The following is a 15,563-nucleotide window of genomic DNA, read 5'->3' as shown; positions in this document are numbered from 1 at the left end:
CGGTTAAGAATTGGACACTGCCGGTTCAGCCATCGCCATCTGCTGACGGCTGCGCCGGCGCCGTTCTGCCCATGTGGGCACTTGCTGACAGTTCGACACATTTTAATGTCCTGTCCAGATTTTAACACACTGCGTCTAGATCTTAACCTGCCAAGTACTTTCGATGCCATTTTAGCGGATGACCCACGAGCAGTTGCTCGTGTTCTTCGTTTTATCAATTTGACCAACCTCTCTAAGGACATTTGATGATGCTGTTTTTTAATCCTATGCCTGTCAGTCTCTTTTATCGTGTTTTCCCTTTTAGTTGTTGTTTTAAACTTGTGCCTCCCGGTGCATTCTTAACGTTGTCAGGGCGCTAATGACCATTGAAGTTGTGCGCCCTAAAACCACAAAAAAAAAGCCTGTGTTGCCATGCTGGTTTTGTGGGTTTCTTATGTGTGTTGGTTTGTTCTGATCTCTGCCTAGTGTGTATATTTAGTGTAGTGAGTGCTCCTATATAAACCAGTAGTTGTAACTCTTCCATAGTTGTGTTTTCATTTATTTTGTTGTGTATGATTGTGTTGATAGTTTTTATTGTTGTTTCGACTTGTGGGTTATTTGGCGGTCTATGCCAAAATGGTCTAATGTCTGTATTTGTGTCTTTGTATTCTATATATGTCAGCTGAAATTTCTCTTCTATATCTAACACGTGTGTCTCTTCGTGTTCTATTTGTGCTTGTTCTGGTGGCTGTGTTAAGATTTCGTTTTCCTCTGATTGTTTAATTGATGCGTGTTGGTCTTTGTTTGTTTGCTCTGGGATGTTTGAGTCCATTACTGTATTTTCTTCTTCTTCTGATTGCACATACTTTTGTTCCAGTATTTGTTGTACTTGTTGTTTGATGTTTTCTAATTCTGACTGGGGTATCCTGTTATTTTTGATTATTACACGGATCTGATCAGCTAGTCGTTGTTCTGTTAAAAATTTTAATTCCGGGTATCTGGTAATAAATGTTGTGTATACTTGTGATCTGTATCCAGTTGTGTTGGTTCCTAGGTTTGTTGCTTGGTAATAACAGAACATGAGGTGTCGATTAACTTCATCTGACCATCTCATCCTCTGTCTTTGTTTTCCTTCTAGGGTGGTTGCAGGAAGCATATCCTGCAAAACACCTCTATTTAGATTTAAATCATTTTCCAGTTGGCTAGCAGTGTCGTTACCATTGTGGGCGGGCATAGGGTTCAAGCGTCGTCCCCGACCATGACGGCGCTTGTCCGAGGCTTCTTTAGTTCTGTCCTGAACCAAGTAATCACACTAAAAGGGGGGTTAGCCCTATTAGTGGTTTGTTCTTTTCGTCGCCTTTTTATTATTATTATTATTGTTATATTATTATTATTATTGACTTTTTTTCTCAGACTTAAGTCTGGTTAAAAATGGAACGTGACGCGGACCTCGGTCAAGCGTGACTTCCTTGTAACTGTATGGTGTATGTTATATTGCATTTAGTAACTTTCGGGTAATTGAACATGTATCAATAATTACAGATTTTTGTAGTTGTATATATATGTTTGGATGTAGCTGTAATTATTATTATTATTATTATTATTGACTTTTTTTTTGCTCAGACTTAAGTCTGGTTAAAAATGGAACGTGACGCGGACCTCGGTCAAGCGTGACTTCCTTGTAACTGTATGGTATATGTTATATTGCATTTAGGAACTTTCGGGTAATTGAACAAGTATCAATAATTACAGATTTTTGTAGTTGTATATATATGTTTGGATGTAGCTGTATTGCATTGATGTACTGGTGAATATTGTGAGGTATGACTCCTGTAGTTGATAGTATAATTGGGATAATGTCGACTTTATCCTGATGCCACATGTCCTTGACTTCCTCAGCCAGTTGGATGTATTTTTCAATTTTTTCCCCTGTTTTCTTCTGTATATTTGTTGTGTTGGGTATGGATATTTCAATTAGTTGTGTCAATTTCTTCTTTTTATTGGTGAGTATGATGTCAGGTTTGTTATGTGGTGTTGTTTTATCTGTTATAATCGTTCTGTTCCAGTATAATTTGTATTCATCATTCTCCAGTACATTTTGTGGTGTGTACTTGTATGTGGGAACGTGTTGTTTTATTAGTTTATGTTTTATGGCAAGTTGTTGATGTATTATTTTTGCTACATTGTCATGTCTTCTGGGGTATTCTGTATTTGCTAGTATTGTACATCCGCTTGTGATGTGATCTACTGTTTCTATTTGTTGTTTGCAAAGTCTGCATTTATCTGTTGTGGTGTTGGGATCTTTAATAATATGCTTGCTGTAATATCTGGTGTTTATTGTTTGATCCTGTATTGCGATCATGAATCCTTCCGTCTCACTGTATATATTGCCTTTCCTTAGCCATGTGTTGGATGCGTCTTGATCGATGTGTGGCTGTGTCAGATGATACGGGTGCTTGCCGTGTAGTGTTTTCTTTTTCCAATTTACTTTCTTTGTATCTGTTGATATTATGTGATCTAAAGGGTTGTAGAAGTGGTTATGAAATTGCAATGGTGTAGCTGATGTATTTATATGAGTGATTGCTTTGTGTATTTTGCTAGTTTCTGCTCGTTCTAGAAAGAATTTTCTTAAATTGTCTACCTGTCCATAATGTAGGTTTTTTATATCTATAAATCCCCTTCCACCTTCCTTTCTGCTTAATGTGAATCTTTCTGTTGCTGAATGTATGTGATGTATTCTATATTTGTGGCATTGTGATCGTGTAAGTGTATTGAGTGCTTCTAGGTCTGTGTCACTCCATTTCACTACTCCAAATGAGTAGGTCAATACTGGTATAGCATAAGTATTTATAGCTTTTGTCTTGTTTCTTGCTGTCAATTCTGTTTTCAGTATTTTTGTTAGTCTTTGTCTATATTTTTCTTTTAGTTCTTCTTTAATATTTGTATTATCTATTCCTATTTTTTGTCTGTATCCTAGGTATTTATAGGCATCTGTTTTTTCCATCGCTTCTATGCAGTCGCTGTGGTTATCCAATATGTAATCTTCTTGTTTAGTGTGTTTGCCCTTGACTATGCTATTTTTCTTACATTTGTCTGTTCCAAAAGCCATATTTATATCATTGCTGAATACTTCTGTTATCTTTAGTAATTGGTTGAGTTGTTGATTTGTTGCTGCCAGTAGTTTTAGATCATCCATGTATAGCAAATGTGTGATTTTGTGTGGATATGTTCCAGTAATATTGTATCCATAATTTGTATTATTTAGCATGTTGGATAGTGGGTTCAGAGCAAGACAGAACCAGAAAGGACTTAATGAGTCTCCTTGGTATATTCCACGCTTAATCTGTATTGGCTGTGATGTGATGCTATCTGAATTTGTTTGGATATTAAGTGTGGTTTTCCAGTTTTTCATTACTGTGTTTAGAAAGTGTATCAATTTAGGATCTACTTTGTATATTTCCAAAATCTGTAGTAACCATGAGTGGGGTACACTATCAAAGGCTTTTTGGTAATCAATGTATGCGTAGTGTAGGGACCTTTGTTTAGTTTTAGCTTGATATGTCACCTCTGTATCAATTATCAGTTGCTCTTTACATCCTCGTGCTCCTTTGCAGCAGCCTTTTTGTTCTTCATTTATAATTTTGTTCTGTGTTGTATGTGTCATTAATTTCTGTGTGATGACTGAAGTTAATATTTTGTATATTGTTGGTAGGCATGTTATGGGGCGATATTTAGCTGGGTTTGCTGTGTCTGCTTGATCTTTAGGTTTCAGATAGGTTATTCCATGTGCAAGTGTATCAGGGAATGTGTATGGGTCTGCAATGTAACTGTTAAATAACTTAGTTAGATGTGAATGTGTTGAGGTGAACTTCTTTAGCCAGTAATTTGCTATTTTATCATTTCCAGGGGCTTTCCAATTGTGTGTAGAATTAATTGCTCGGGTGACTTCATGTTGCAAAATTATCACTTCAGGCATTTGTGGTATCATCTTGTATGTGTCTGTTTCTGCTTGTATCCACCGTGCATGCCTGTTATGTTGTACCGGGTTTGACCATATTCTGCTCCAGAAGTGTTCCATGTCTGTTATGTTTGGTGGATTGTCTATTTTAATGTGTGTGTTATCCATTGTATGGTAAAATCTCTTTTGGTTTGTGTTGAATGTTTGGTTTTGTTTCCTTCTATTTTCACTTTTTTGTATCTTCTAAGTCGTTTGGCCAATGCTTGCAATTTCTGCTTTTTTTCATCTAATTGCTCTATTGCTTCTTGTTGTGAGATTTTACCTAACCTTTTTCGTTTTTTGTCTGATATTTCATTTCTTATAAATTGTGTTAGCTGTCCGATGTCTTTTCTCAGTTTTTCTATTCTGATCTGTAACCTGTGTTGCCATGCTGGTTTTGTGCGTTTCTTCTGTGTGTTGGTTTGTTCTGATCTCTGCCTAGTGTGTATATTTAGTGTAGTGAGTGCTCCTATATAAACCAGTAGTTGTAACTCTTCCATAGTTGTGTTTTCATTTATTTTGTTGTGTATGATTGTGTTGATAGTTTTTATTGTTGTTTCGACTTGTGGGTTATTTGGCGGTCTATGCAAGAATGGTCTAATGTCTGTATTTGTGTCTTTGTATTCTATATATGTCAGCTGAAATTTCTCTTCTATATCTAACACGTGTGTCTCTTCGTGTTCTATTTGTGCTTGTTCTGGTGGCTATCTTAAGATTTCGTTTTCCTCTGATTGTTTAATTGATGCGTGTTGGTCTTTGTTTGTTTGCTCTGGGATGTTTGAGTCCATTACTGTATTTTCTTCTTCTTCTGATTGCACATACTTTTGTTCCAGTATTTGTTGTACTTGTTGTTTGATGTTTTCTAATTCTGACTGGGGTATCCTGTTATTTTTGATTATTACACGGATCTGATCAGCTAGTCGTTGTTCTGTTAAAAATTTTAATTCCGGGTATCTGGTAATAAATGTTGTGTATACTTGTGATCTGTATCCAGTTGTGTTGGTTCCTAGGTTTGTTGCTTGGTAATAACAGAACATGAGGTGTCTATTGACTTCATCTGACCATCTCATCCTCTGTCTTTGTTTTCCTTCTAGGGTGGTTGCAGGAAGCATATCCTGCAAAACACCTCTATTCGGATTTAAATCATTTTCCATGTGGCTAGCAGTGTCGTTACCATTGTGGGCGGGCATAGGGTTCAAGCGTCATCCCCGACCATGACGGCGCTTGTCCGAGGCTTCTTTAGTTCTGTCCTGAACCAAGTAATCACACCAAAAGGGGGGTTAGCCCTATTAGTGGTTTGTTCTTTTCGTCGCCTTTTACGACTGGCAGAACATACCGGAGGCCTATTCTTTTCCCGGGCCTCCACGGGGTTTATTATTATTATTATTATTATTAATTATTCCTAATACTACTAGTAAAACCGATGGTCAAATAATTCTAAAAACTGATATTAAAAGCCAGATACCAGTGTGACATGTTCTGCATCTGTTTGATGATTAACTTCTTTCCTTGGGTCTGCAACACCTGCTCTGTGTGTAATAATACACTTCTTTACAGCCTCTGACAGCCCAGCAGGTATTCCACCAAAGGCTGTACGTGCATCTGCAGTTGAAACACATTCTTCTAAAAGTTTTGGACGAAGTTTCTTAAATAAGCCCAGTATTGCTTCAATGTGATGTGCTGCTGTCTGAGGATGCATCTAAATAATGTTCCAACCCTCACTCTTGTAACGTCATCTGGTGTAGTCAACGTATATATTATTTTAGAAGCCCACGGTGCCAGACTTTCAACAAATAATAGAAAATAAATTTGATTATAAAAGTTGTCAATCGCTTGTCTGTCTGCGATCTCATTCTCCAGCAAAGCAATGAGCCACTGGAGGACAGCAACACTCTTTTTTAGGTGGTTCATATATGTCTCTCCTAAGCATCCAGATGACAACATGTAACACCACAGCTCTTATGCTGTATGGATTTATTTTGCTTTTGCTGTATTTAATGTCACATTGTTGATCTTCTGTAAATGTGTTTAAATCGATAACATAAAATTGTGTACTCTTTTCTTTGTTAAAAACATTGGTGTCTTGATTTAATTCTATGAAAAGTAGTGTATCTGTAATTTATATTCTTTGTCCCAATTGGAGGGAACAAAACTTACTGTATATGATTGTAATTTTGTGTGAATAATTTTTTGTAGAGATGTCAATATGTGTAAATGTTTTGTTATATTTAATGTATTTGGTTGCTGTTATGTAAATTGCTGATCCTCACTTAGGGCTCTTAGTTATTCTATATGTAAAAGGTGTAGTGGTTCCCCTCGGGAACGGAACTGTGTAACGTGCGCAAATTGTGGTTGGCCTAGGTGGAAAAGGTGGAACTGATAGTCAGTCGGGGACGAGCCAGCAGTCGGAGACGAGCTACCAAACTGTGCACTGCCATGTAAAGTGTGCTTATTGTGCTGGTTCCGGGAGAGGCTTTTACTGTTTCTTTCCAAGGCCTCAGATGGACGGATAAATAGCTGGAACTATTCTGGAATTTGTATTTATCATCGCCACCAAGAAATGAGTCCAGCAATTCTACCTGCAATTCCACCTACCAACATGCAGTTGCCACCACATTGCGCAATCACTGTAACATAATACTATAATGATGTACAGTGAAGGATCAGCTTAATGGATGTGCTAATGTGCTGAAATATAAGGTAATTCATATCTGAATTTATGTACCTACCTTGATTTTACTCCTCATCATAACACCTCTCAGGGTCCTCTCCGTTTGAAGTGAAGTGATTACCGAGTGTCCTTACTGAAAGTACATTGAAACCCAGTTTTCTAATTGATGCCCTTTGAACATAGTAAAGAGAAAGTTAAAGTTAATGATGCTTGCTGAAATAATTTTCCTAGTAAAACTGCTTATTAAAGTGTTATTGCCAACTTCAAATTAAAATTTCTCAAGACAGTGGCTTATAGAGTTTTGCTTAGTAAATAATCACACTACTGTCTGTAGTAAATTCTAAAAGGTGAGTCAGTTTCTTGCAATTTGATCAGTATTGTGTTTCGCTGTGGTAAAAGTGAGAAAGCTGCAGTTGTGAAACTTTAAATATTCATGTTGTTAAGTGTTTGTGTTTCTTGTGTATTAGAAGTGCATGTTAATAGTAATGTTATAAAGACCATTCACTTTATGTAAGCCTGAAAGTAGTAGGGTGTTTCGGTATCTGTTATAATTTAGCAAATAGTTTGTGCTGCTCCAGTTGTTAGCTTCAATCTTAAAACATATCTGTGTCAGAGTTCATTGCACTCGAGTGTGGCTAAGTCTAGGTTGTGTTTGTCCATTATAGTTACTTATACCTACTTTTATAAACGAGAACATTAATCTTTCTCTTGCCTAATTAGGCTGGCGACCATTTCCTTTATTTTATAAACAGTATAGCTAGGCAAAATTTTGTTTGTTACTATACAAATATTTACGTAATTCTTTCATTTCCGATAAGCCACGTCCGTTAGGAGCAACACGGTCAAACTAACAAAATTCCTCTCAGAGGGTAACACTGCTCTGTTGCTCTGTGCCATAGTTGCTTTTACAAAATTGTTTTGTTACAACCTGCTTCTAGCATTGAGGTTATGGTACAGTAGCAGCAGATGGGAGTGTTAAAAACAGTTCGTATGTGTTCTTTCTGCACAATTGTCTCTGGCACAACACAATGCAGAAGTTTCTGGAAACGCTCTTTAGAAAGTGTGGCTCTTGTTAAAACACGGAGGAGGGTAGTAATTTCAACATCACTCAGACCAGTCTCTCTCTTTTTTTTTTTTTTTTTTTTTTTTTGATAGTTCTTTAAGTTTCTTGTCAAATTCTGTTGCCACGTACTTGTATCCTGCACCTGAAAGTCCTGAGAAATACTTTACTGCAGATCATTCAATTATTATTATTATTATCGACTTTTTTTTCTCAGACTTAAGTCTGGTTAAAAATGGAACGTGACGCGGACCTCGGTCAAGCGTGACTTCCTTGTAACTGTATGGTATATGTTATATTGCATTTAGGAACTTTCGGGTAATTGAACATGTATCAATAATTACGGATTTCTGTAATTGTATATATAAGTTTGGATGTAGCTGTATTGCATTGATGTACTGGTGAATATTGTGAGGTATGACTCCTGTAGTTGATAGTATAATTGGGATAATGTCGACTTTATCCTGATGCCACATGTCCTTGACTTCCTCAGCCAGTTGGATGTATTTTTCAATTTTTTCTCCTGTTTTCTTCTGTACATTTGTTGTGTTGGGTATGGATATTTCAATTAGTTGTGTTAATTTCTTCTTTTTATTGGTGAGTATGATGTCAGGTTTGTTATGTGGTGTTGTTTTATCTGTTATAATCGTTCTGTTCCAGTATAATTTGTATTCATCATTCTCCAGTACATTTTGTGGTGTGTACTTGTATGTGGGAACGTGTTGTTTTATTAGTTTATGTTTTATGGCAAGTTGTTGATGTATTATTTTTGCTACATTGTCATGTCTTCTGGGGTATTCTGTATTTGCTAGTATTGTACATCCGCTTGTGATGTGATCTACTGTTTCTATTTGTTGTTTGCAAAGTCTGCATTTATCTGTTGTGGTGTTGGGATCTTTAATAATATGCTTGCTGTAATATCTGGTGTTTATTGTTTGATCCTGTATTGCGATCATGAATCCTTCCGTCTCACTGTATATATTGCCGTTTCTTAGCCATGTGTTGGATGCGTCTTGATCTATGTGTGGCTGTGTTAGATGATACGGGTGCTTGCCGTGTAGTGTTTTCTTTTTCCAATTTACTTTCTTTGTATCTGTTGATGTTATGTGATCTAAAGGGTTGTAGCAGTGGTTATGAAATTGCAATGGTGTAGCTGATGTATTTATATGAGTGATTGCTTTGTGTATTTTGCTAGTTTCTGCTCGTTCTAGAAAGAATTTTCTTAAATTGTCTACCTGTCCATAATGTAGGTTTTTTATATCTATAAATCCCCTTCCACCTTCCTTTCTGCTTAATGTGAATCTTTCTGTTGCTGAATGTATGTGATGTATTCTATATTTGTGGCATTGTGATCGTGTAAGTGTATTGAGTGCTTCTAGGTCTGTGTCACTCCATTTCACTACTCCAAATGAGTAGGTCAATACTGGTATAGCATAAGTATTTATAGCTTTTGTCTTGTTTCTTGCTGTCAATTCTGTTTTCAGTATTTTTGTTAGTCTTTGTCTATATTTTTCTTTTAGTTCTTCTTTAATATTTGTATTATCTATTCCTATTTTTTGTCTGTATCCTAGGTATTTATAGGCATCTGTTTTTTCCATCGCTTCTATGCAGTCGCTGTGGTTATCCAATATGTAATCTTCTTGTTTAGTGTGTTTGCCCTTGACTATGCTATTTTTCTTACATTTGTCTGTTCCAAAAGCCATATTTATATCATTGCTGAATACTTCTGTTATCTTTAGTAATTGGTTGAGTTGTTGATTTGTTGCTGCCAGTAGTTTTAGATCATCCATGTATAGCAAATGTGTGATTTTGTGTGGGTATGTTCCAGTAATATTGTATCCATAATTTGTATTATTTAGCATGTTGGATAGTGGGTTCAGAGCAAGACAGAACCAGAAAGGACTTAATGAGTCTCCTTGGTATATTCCACGCTTAATCTGTATTGGCTGTGATGTGATGTTATCTGAATTTGTTTGGATATTAAGTGTGGTTTTCCAGTTTTTCATTACTGTGTTTAGAAATTGTATCAATTTAGGATCTACTTTGTATATTTCCAATATCTGTAGTAACCATGAGTGGGGTACACTATCAAAGGCTTTTTGGTAATCAATGTATGCGTAGTGTAGGGACCTTTGTTTAGTTTTCGCTTGATATGTCACCTCTGTATCTATTATCAGTTGCTCTTTACATCCTCATGCTCCTTTGCAGCAGCCTTTTTGTTCTTCATTTATAATTTTGTTCTGTGTTGTATGTGTCATTAATTTCTGTGTGATGACTGAAGTTAATATTTTGTATATTGTTGGTAGGCATGTTATGGGGCGATATTTAGCTGGGTTTGCTGTGTCTGCTTGATCTTTAGGTTTCAGATAGGTTATTCCATGTGAAAGTGTATCAGGGAATGTGTATGGGTCTGCAATGTAACTGTTAAATAATTTAGTTAGATGTGAATGTGTTGAGGTGAACTTCTTTAGCCAGTAATTTGCTATTTTATCATTTCCAGGGGCTTTCCAATTGTGTGTAGAATTAATTGCTCGGGTGACTTCATGTTGCAAAATTATCACTTCAGGCATTTGTGGTATCATCTTGTATGTGTCTGTTTCTGCTTGTATCCACCGTGCATGCCTGTTATGTTGTACCGGGTTTGACCATAAGCTGCTCCAGAAGTGTTCCATGTCTGTTATGTTTGGTGGATTGTCTATTTTAATGTGTGTGTTATCCATTGTTTGGTAGAATCTCTTTTGGTTTGTGTTGAATGTTTGGTTTTGTTTCCTTCTATTTTCACTTTTTTTGTATCTTCTAAGTCGTTTGGCCAATGCTTGCAATTTCTGCTTTTTTTCATCTAATTGCTCTGTTGCTTCTTGTTGTGAGATTTTACCTAACCTTTTTCGTTTTTTGTCTGATATTTCATTTCTTATAAGTTGTGTTAGCTGTCCGATGTCTTTTCTCAGTTTTTCTATTCTGATCTGTAGCCTGTGTTGCCATGCTGGTTTTGTGGGTTTCTTCTGTGTGTTGGTTTGTTCTGATTTCTGCCTAGTGTGTATATTTAGTGTAGTGAGTGCTCCTATGTAAACCAGTAGTTGTAACTCTTCCATAGTTGTGTTTTCATTTATTTTGTTGTGTATGATTGTGTTGATAGTTTTTATTGTTTCGACTTGTGGGTTATTTGGCGGTCTATGCAGGAATGGTCTAATGTCTGTATTTGTGTCTTTGTATTCTATATATGTCAGCTGAAATTTCTCTTCTATGTCTAACACATGTGTCTTTTTGTGTTCTATTTGTGCTTGTTCTGGTGGCTGTCTTAAGATTTCGTTTTCCTCTGATTGTTTAACTGATGCGTGTTGGTCTTTGTTTGTTTGCTCTGGGATGTTTGAGTCCATAACTGTATTTTCTTCTTCTTCTTCTGATTGCACATTATTTTGTTCCAGTATTTGTTGTACTTGTTGTTTGATGTTTTCTAATTCTGACTGGGGTATCCTGTTATTTTTGATTATTACACGGATCTGATCAGCTAGTCGTTGTTCTGTTAAAAATTTTAATTCCGGGTATCTGGTAATAAATGTTGTGTATACTTGTGATCTGTATCCAGTTGTGTTGGTTCCTAGGTTTGTTGCTTGGTAATAACAGAACATGAGGTGTCTATTGACTTCATCTGACCATCTCATCCTCTGTCTTTGTTTTCCTTCTAGGGTGGTTGCAGGAAGCATATCCTGCAAAACACCTCTATTTGGATTTAAATCATTTTCCAGTTGGCTAGCAGTGTTGTTACCATTGTGGGCGGGCATAGGGTTCAAGCGTCGTCCCCGACCATGACGGCGCTTGTCCGAGGCTTCTTTAGTTCTGTCCTGAACCAAGTAATCACACTAAAAGGGGGGTTAGCCCTATCAGTGGTTTGTTCTTTTCGTCGCCTTTTACGACTGGCAGAACATACCGGAGGCCTATTCTTATCCCGGGCCTCCACGGGGTTTATTATTATTATTATTATTATTATTATTATTATTATAATTTTTTGTTTGTTATAATTATCATTGTACTACTTTTATAATCTCTATTTTTTTTCTTTAACATTAATATTGTGTAACATGTTATATGTCCTTAATGTTCTGTAGAAACTGAAATTTGTTGAATCTGAGTATGCCTGGTTAGGTGTGAGAGAGCCTGAAGGCCCTAATCTTGCCAGGTAAAATAAATAAATAAATAAATAAATAAATAAATAAATATGCGCAATCAAAAATTAGGCCTAAACAGCCGAATGTAACCAAAATGAACTTTTTGCAATAAGAGGAAGAATACGTAAGTAAAATAAAAACCTTTAATGGCAAGCTTGAAGAGCACACTAATAAATGTATTTAGTTAAGTGTTAAACTAAAATTAATTACAACCTAAAATACTTATCTTTCACGAGAGCTCTCTTCGTACGTGCCGCCTTGTGCGGGGCTAAAAAGTAATGTTATGTGAAAATGAACTGAGTATAGAGAACAGTAATGGACTATGTAAAGGAGCTGCCACTGAGTGTTACTTTTGTTTATAGAATTGAGAATTAAGGGCACTTGGTTGCTTAATGATATTGCTTTGGATAAATTTTTATCCAAAGCAATTTACAAGACAGCTTTTGCAGAATATGCTAGTGGAATAATACATGAAACGCTTTCACTTGTCAGAGTGACTCAGTTGTATGTGTTGTAGAAAATAAAAAACTGCATATTAGTGGATCTGAAATCCCATGGTGCTGTGTTTATTGTTAAGACTACAGACACATGGGGGTGATACCTGAGAAGAAGACCACAATCAGGTAAGTACACTTTACTGACCAACCAGGCCTGTGTGTGTCTATTATTACAATGGGCTTGCCATTCCCAGTCATTTTAAAGCTACTGCCACCCAGCTGCTCCCTCCCTTCCCATCCCATCCCTCCCTTCCCATCCCATTCCATCCCTCCCTTCCCATCCCTCCCTCCCTCCACTTTAACTTGCTTGACTTTTTCAGCTGGTCTACATCTAAATTCTTACTCTGCAAATCACTATGAAGTACCTGGCATCAGGTACATCCCACTGTACCACATATCACTGTTACCTTACATTATATGTACATATAGGGCAAGGAATGAATAATTGCTTAAATGTGTGTGTCATGTAACTAGTCTAATTTCACCTTCACAGTTGCTACAGAAGTGATACATACAGGGCTGTAGCATATTTCTAGATTTGTCACTTAATCCTGATTATGAAACTTAGTAGGCAGGCTTTTGTGGGATAGTTGGTATCTGCCAATTCAGGTTTCTCAGTTTTTCTGGGAGAGGGACTCGTGCATCAAACAAACTTGTCACCATTTGGGCAGGCCATATTTTTCAATATTCAATATCACTGTTACTCATATTTCGCATCAGTCCCACAAACTTGAGCAGTATTCTAGAATGAACCACACATTTTGTAAACAATATCCTGTGTAGGCTGAAAACATTTTCCCAATGTGCTACTAACTAAACCTTTCCATTTCATGCTGCCACAAATTGTTACACTGACATATTTGTACAGTTGACTGATTCCAGTTGTGATAACATATTGTTGTAGACACAGGTTACTACACTGAATTTTTGCGTTCTGTGTAGTGCACAATGTTACATGTCTGAACATTTGGAACAGTGCTGATCATTTTATTATTTTGTAATCCTATGAAGGTCTGAATGTGTGTGCAGTTTTTTCAGATTGTCCTTCATTGTAAATAACTGTTGTCTGCAAAAAGTGTAAGGTTAGGATAGGGGAGGGATTGGAGGAGGAGGAGGAGGAGGAGGAGGAGGAGGAGGAGGAGGAGGTGGCGGTGGCGGTGGTGACCCACATGCAACTGTACAGGAGTACACTTTCATAAATATTGGAAAAAAAAAGAATATGGTGAGTGTTGTAAGGGAACGGGTGAAGTAGGCAAGCGATCGTTCACCCTCCAGCTCGGTAGACACATTTCCGTCACCGCTGATTCCGCATTGCCGAGTCACTGCCCGCGCGAGTCAGCTAGCAACATAGAATGAAAGTGGGTCTTTCTGTCAGCCGGGCGGCTGTTGTCATCAGACACCCGGCTGTGTCATCAGACACAAGGCTTCTGCGTCACGTTCGGGTCGGTAGGCTGCGAGGACACTGACCACTTCTGAGTATATTTGTAACGAGTTTTTAATAAAAGTGAAAGTAAATTATTCGACCGTGTTCAAATGCTGATCACCGGCTCGCCCTAAGACCCTCACGCCCACCCGCCATCATCCTGACCAGTCAAATAACTTATAAAATGGTGTGAGTGGGATCCTCTGGAAATTCTTTCCTGGGGAGAGAAGAAAACCTACAGTCTTCTAATAGGGTATAGTGGTATTGGCATTGATCGCGAAGTTCGTGTTTCGTATCTGTACGTGGAAGCATCACAAGGCAGATACCATCCTCTGTCGGAGCACATCTCTGCAGACAATGCAACGGAACGAGACCCAGCACTGAAGGTAGGACTGCAGCAGATACTGGCTTTGCTTCGCGTGCATGCAAACGGCAATGATGGCAAATTTTTAAATAGAGTGACCGGGTTATTCAGTACGGCAGAGGCACAAGATTTGCAGACTGTTATAGCACAGTTAAAAGAAGAAATTCAGTGATTGAAAACAGATGCAGAAAGAAGGGATGTGGGACAAGTGAATAGTTGCCTTCGGAGAGTAGCCGATGAAAGCACCACAGATTCAGCAGTAGTTAAAAATTTTTCTGTGATCCCCACAGTTTGTCTTTCGTGGGAAGACTGATGAGGATATTCACATGTTTTTTAGTAAACTGGAAAATGCAGCAAGTTTGGGATCCTGGAGTGATTCAGATACGGTAACTGTGGCGAAATTGCAAATTCAAGATGATGCACTCGAGCAGCTACTTATGAAGTTTTTAAGCAGACACTGGTGCAACGGTACAAAGGGAAGAAGACAGCAAGATTTTACAGGGAACAACTGCACAATATGCGTGTATTGGACGGAGAATCTATTGAGCATTTTGCTGATCGCATTAGAAAAGTTAACGCTAATACATATGGGCTCAGCGAGAACGATTCGCACAATGAGGAAAATTATTTAAAGCAGGACAAAGGGCATTAGATATGTTTTTGAATGGGATACAGGGTGAAGTCGGTCGTGCAGTCACATTGGCACGTTGAGACATTTGAAGAAGCCATACAGACCCCCCCCAGGGGGTCCACAACTCTTTTGTGGATACGTGCGTAGCGAGCACGGGACCCCGAGCTAATGTGACTTCCTTCCTTTCCGGGCTGCATACCTTCCTATTCCGCATCCTTCCCCATCCCTATCTTCGCCCCTCCTCCCCTCACCTCTGGCTCTTTCCTTCCCTTTCTCCCCATCTGGGAGTATGGTTTGTGCCTACGTCCGGAGACGGACGCTCGTAAATGTACTGCATTCTTCGCCTTTCTTGCTTTTATGTCTTCTTCCTTCCTTTGTCCTTCTCTTTCCCTTACCTCTTCTCTTTCCCTTACCTCTTCTCTTTCCCTTACCTCTTCTCTTTCCCTTACCTCTTCTCTTTCCCTTACCTCTTCTCTTTCCCTTTTCTCCGCTGCGGCGTTTGAGACCTCTCTTCTTTCCTTTCCCTTTCTCTTTCTTCCTCCCTGTGTGTGTCTGAAGGCCGACCCACGCCCTTCGTGCGTAGCCGGTGACGGGGTAACGCGTAATTCCCCGCCCCGGGTAGACAGGTAGGACACGTACGTACCCCCTGGTAACGGCCAGGCCCAGGGAGGGGTGATTACCCGAGCTGATACCTTTCGAAAATGCCGATTGGTCCCTCCGTCCGTTTGTCGGGAGGTGTGACCTGAGGTGTGAACAATCACCTAAGGCGAGAGTG

The 15,563-nt window shown here is 38.2% G+C and overlaps 1 protein-coding gene across 1 annotated transcript; it reads right to left on the bottom strand.

Annotated features, from left to right (window-relative positions):
- Positions 1-342: 342 nt before the first annotated feature.
- LOC126185107 (uncharacterized) lies at positions 343-11,572 on the bottom strand. Its single transcript, XM_049927914.1, has 2 exons — positions 11,426-11,572; positions 343-1,149 (listed from the first exon to the last, which is right to left on the bottom strand). Exons 1-2 carry the CDS (start codon positions 11,487-11,489, stop codon positions 356-358), a joined length of 858 nt encoding a protein of 285 aa, XP_049783871.1. The 5' UTR covers positions 11,490-11,572; the 3' UTR covers positions 343-355.
- Between the last annotated feature and the right edge of the window lie 3,991 nt (positions 11,573-15,563).

This window comes from Schistocerca cancellata, chromosome 4, assembly GCF_023864275.1.
Source record: "Schistocerca cancellata isolate TAMUIC-IGC-003103 chromosome 4, iqSchCanc2.1, whole genome shotgun sequence".
Taxonomy (NCBI): Eukaryota; Metazoa; Arthropoda; class Insecta; order Orthoptera; family Acrididae; genus Schistocerca; species Schistocerca cancellata.
Note: the sequence above shows the minus strand (reverse complement) of the source record. Positions and strands in the feature narration are given on the sequence as shown.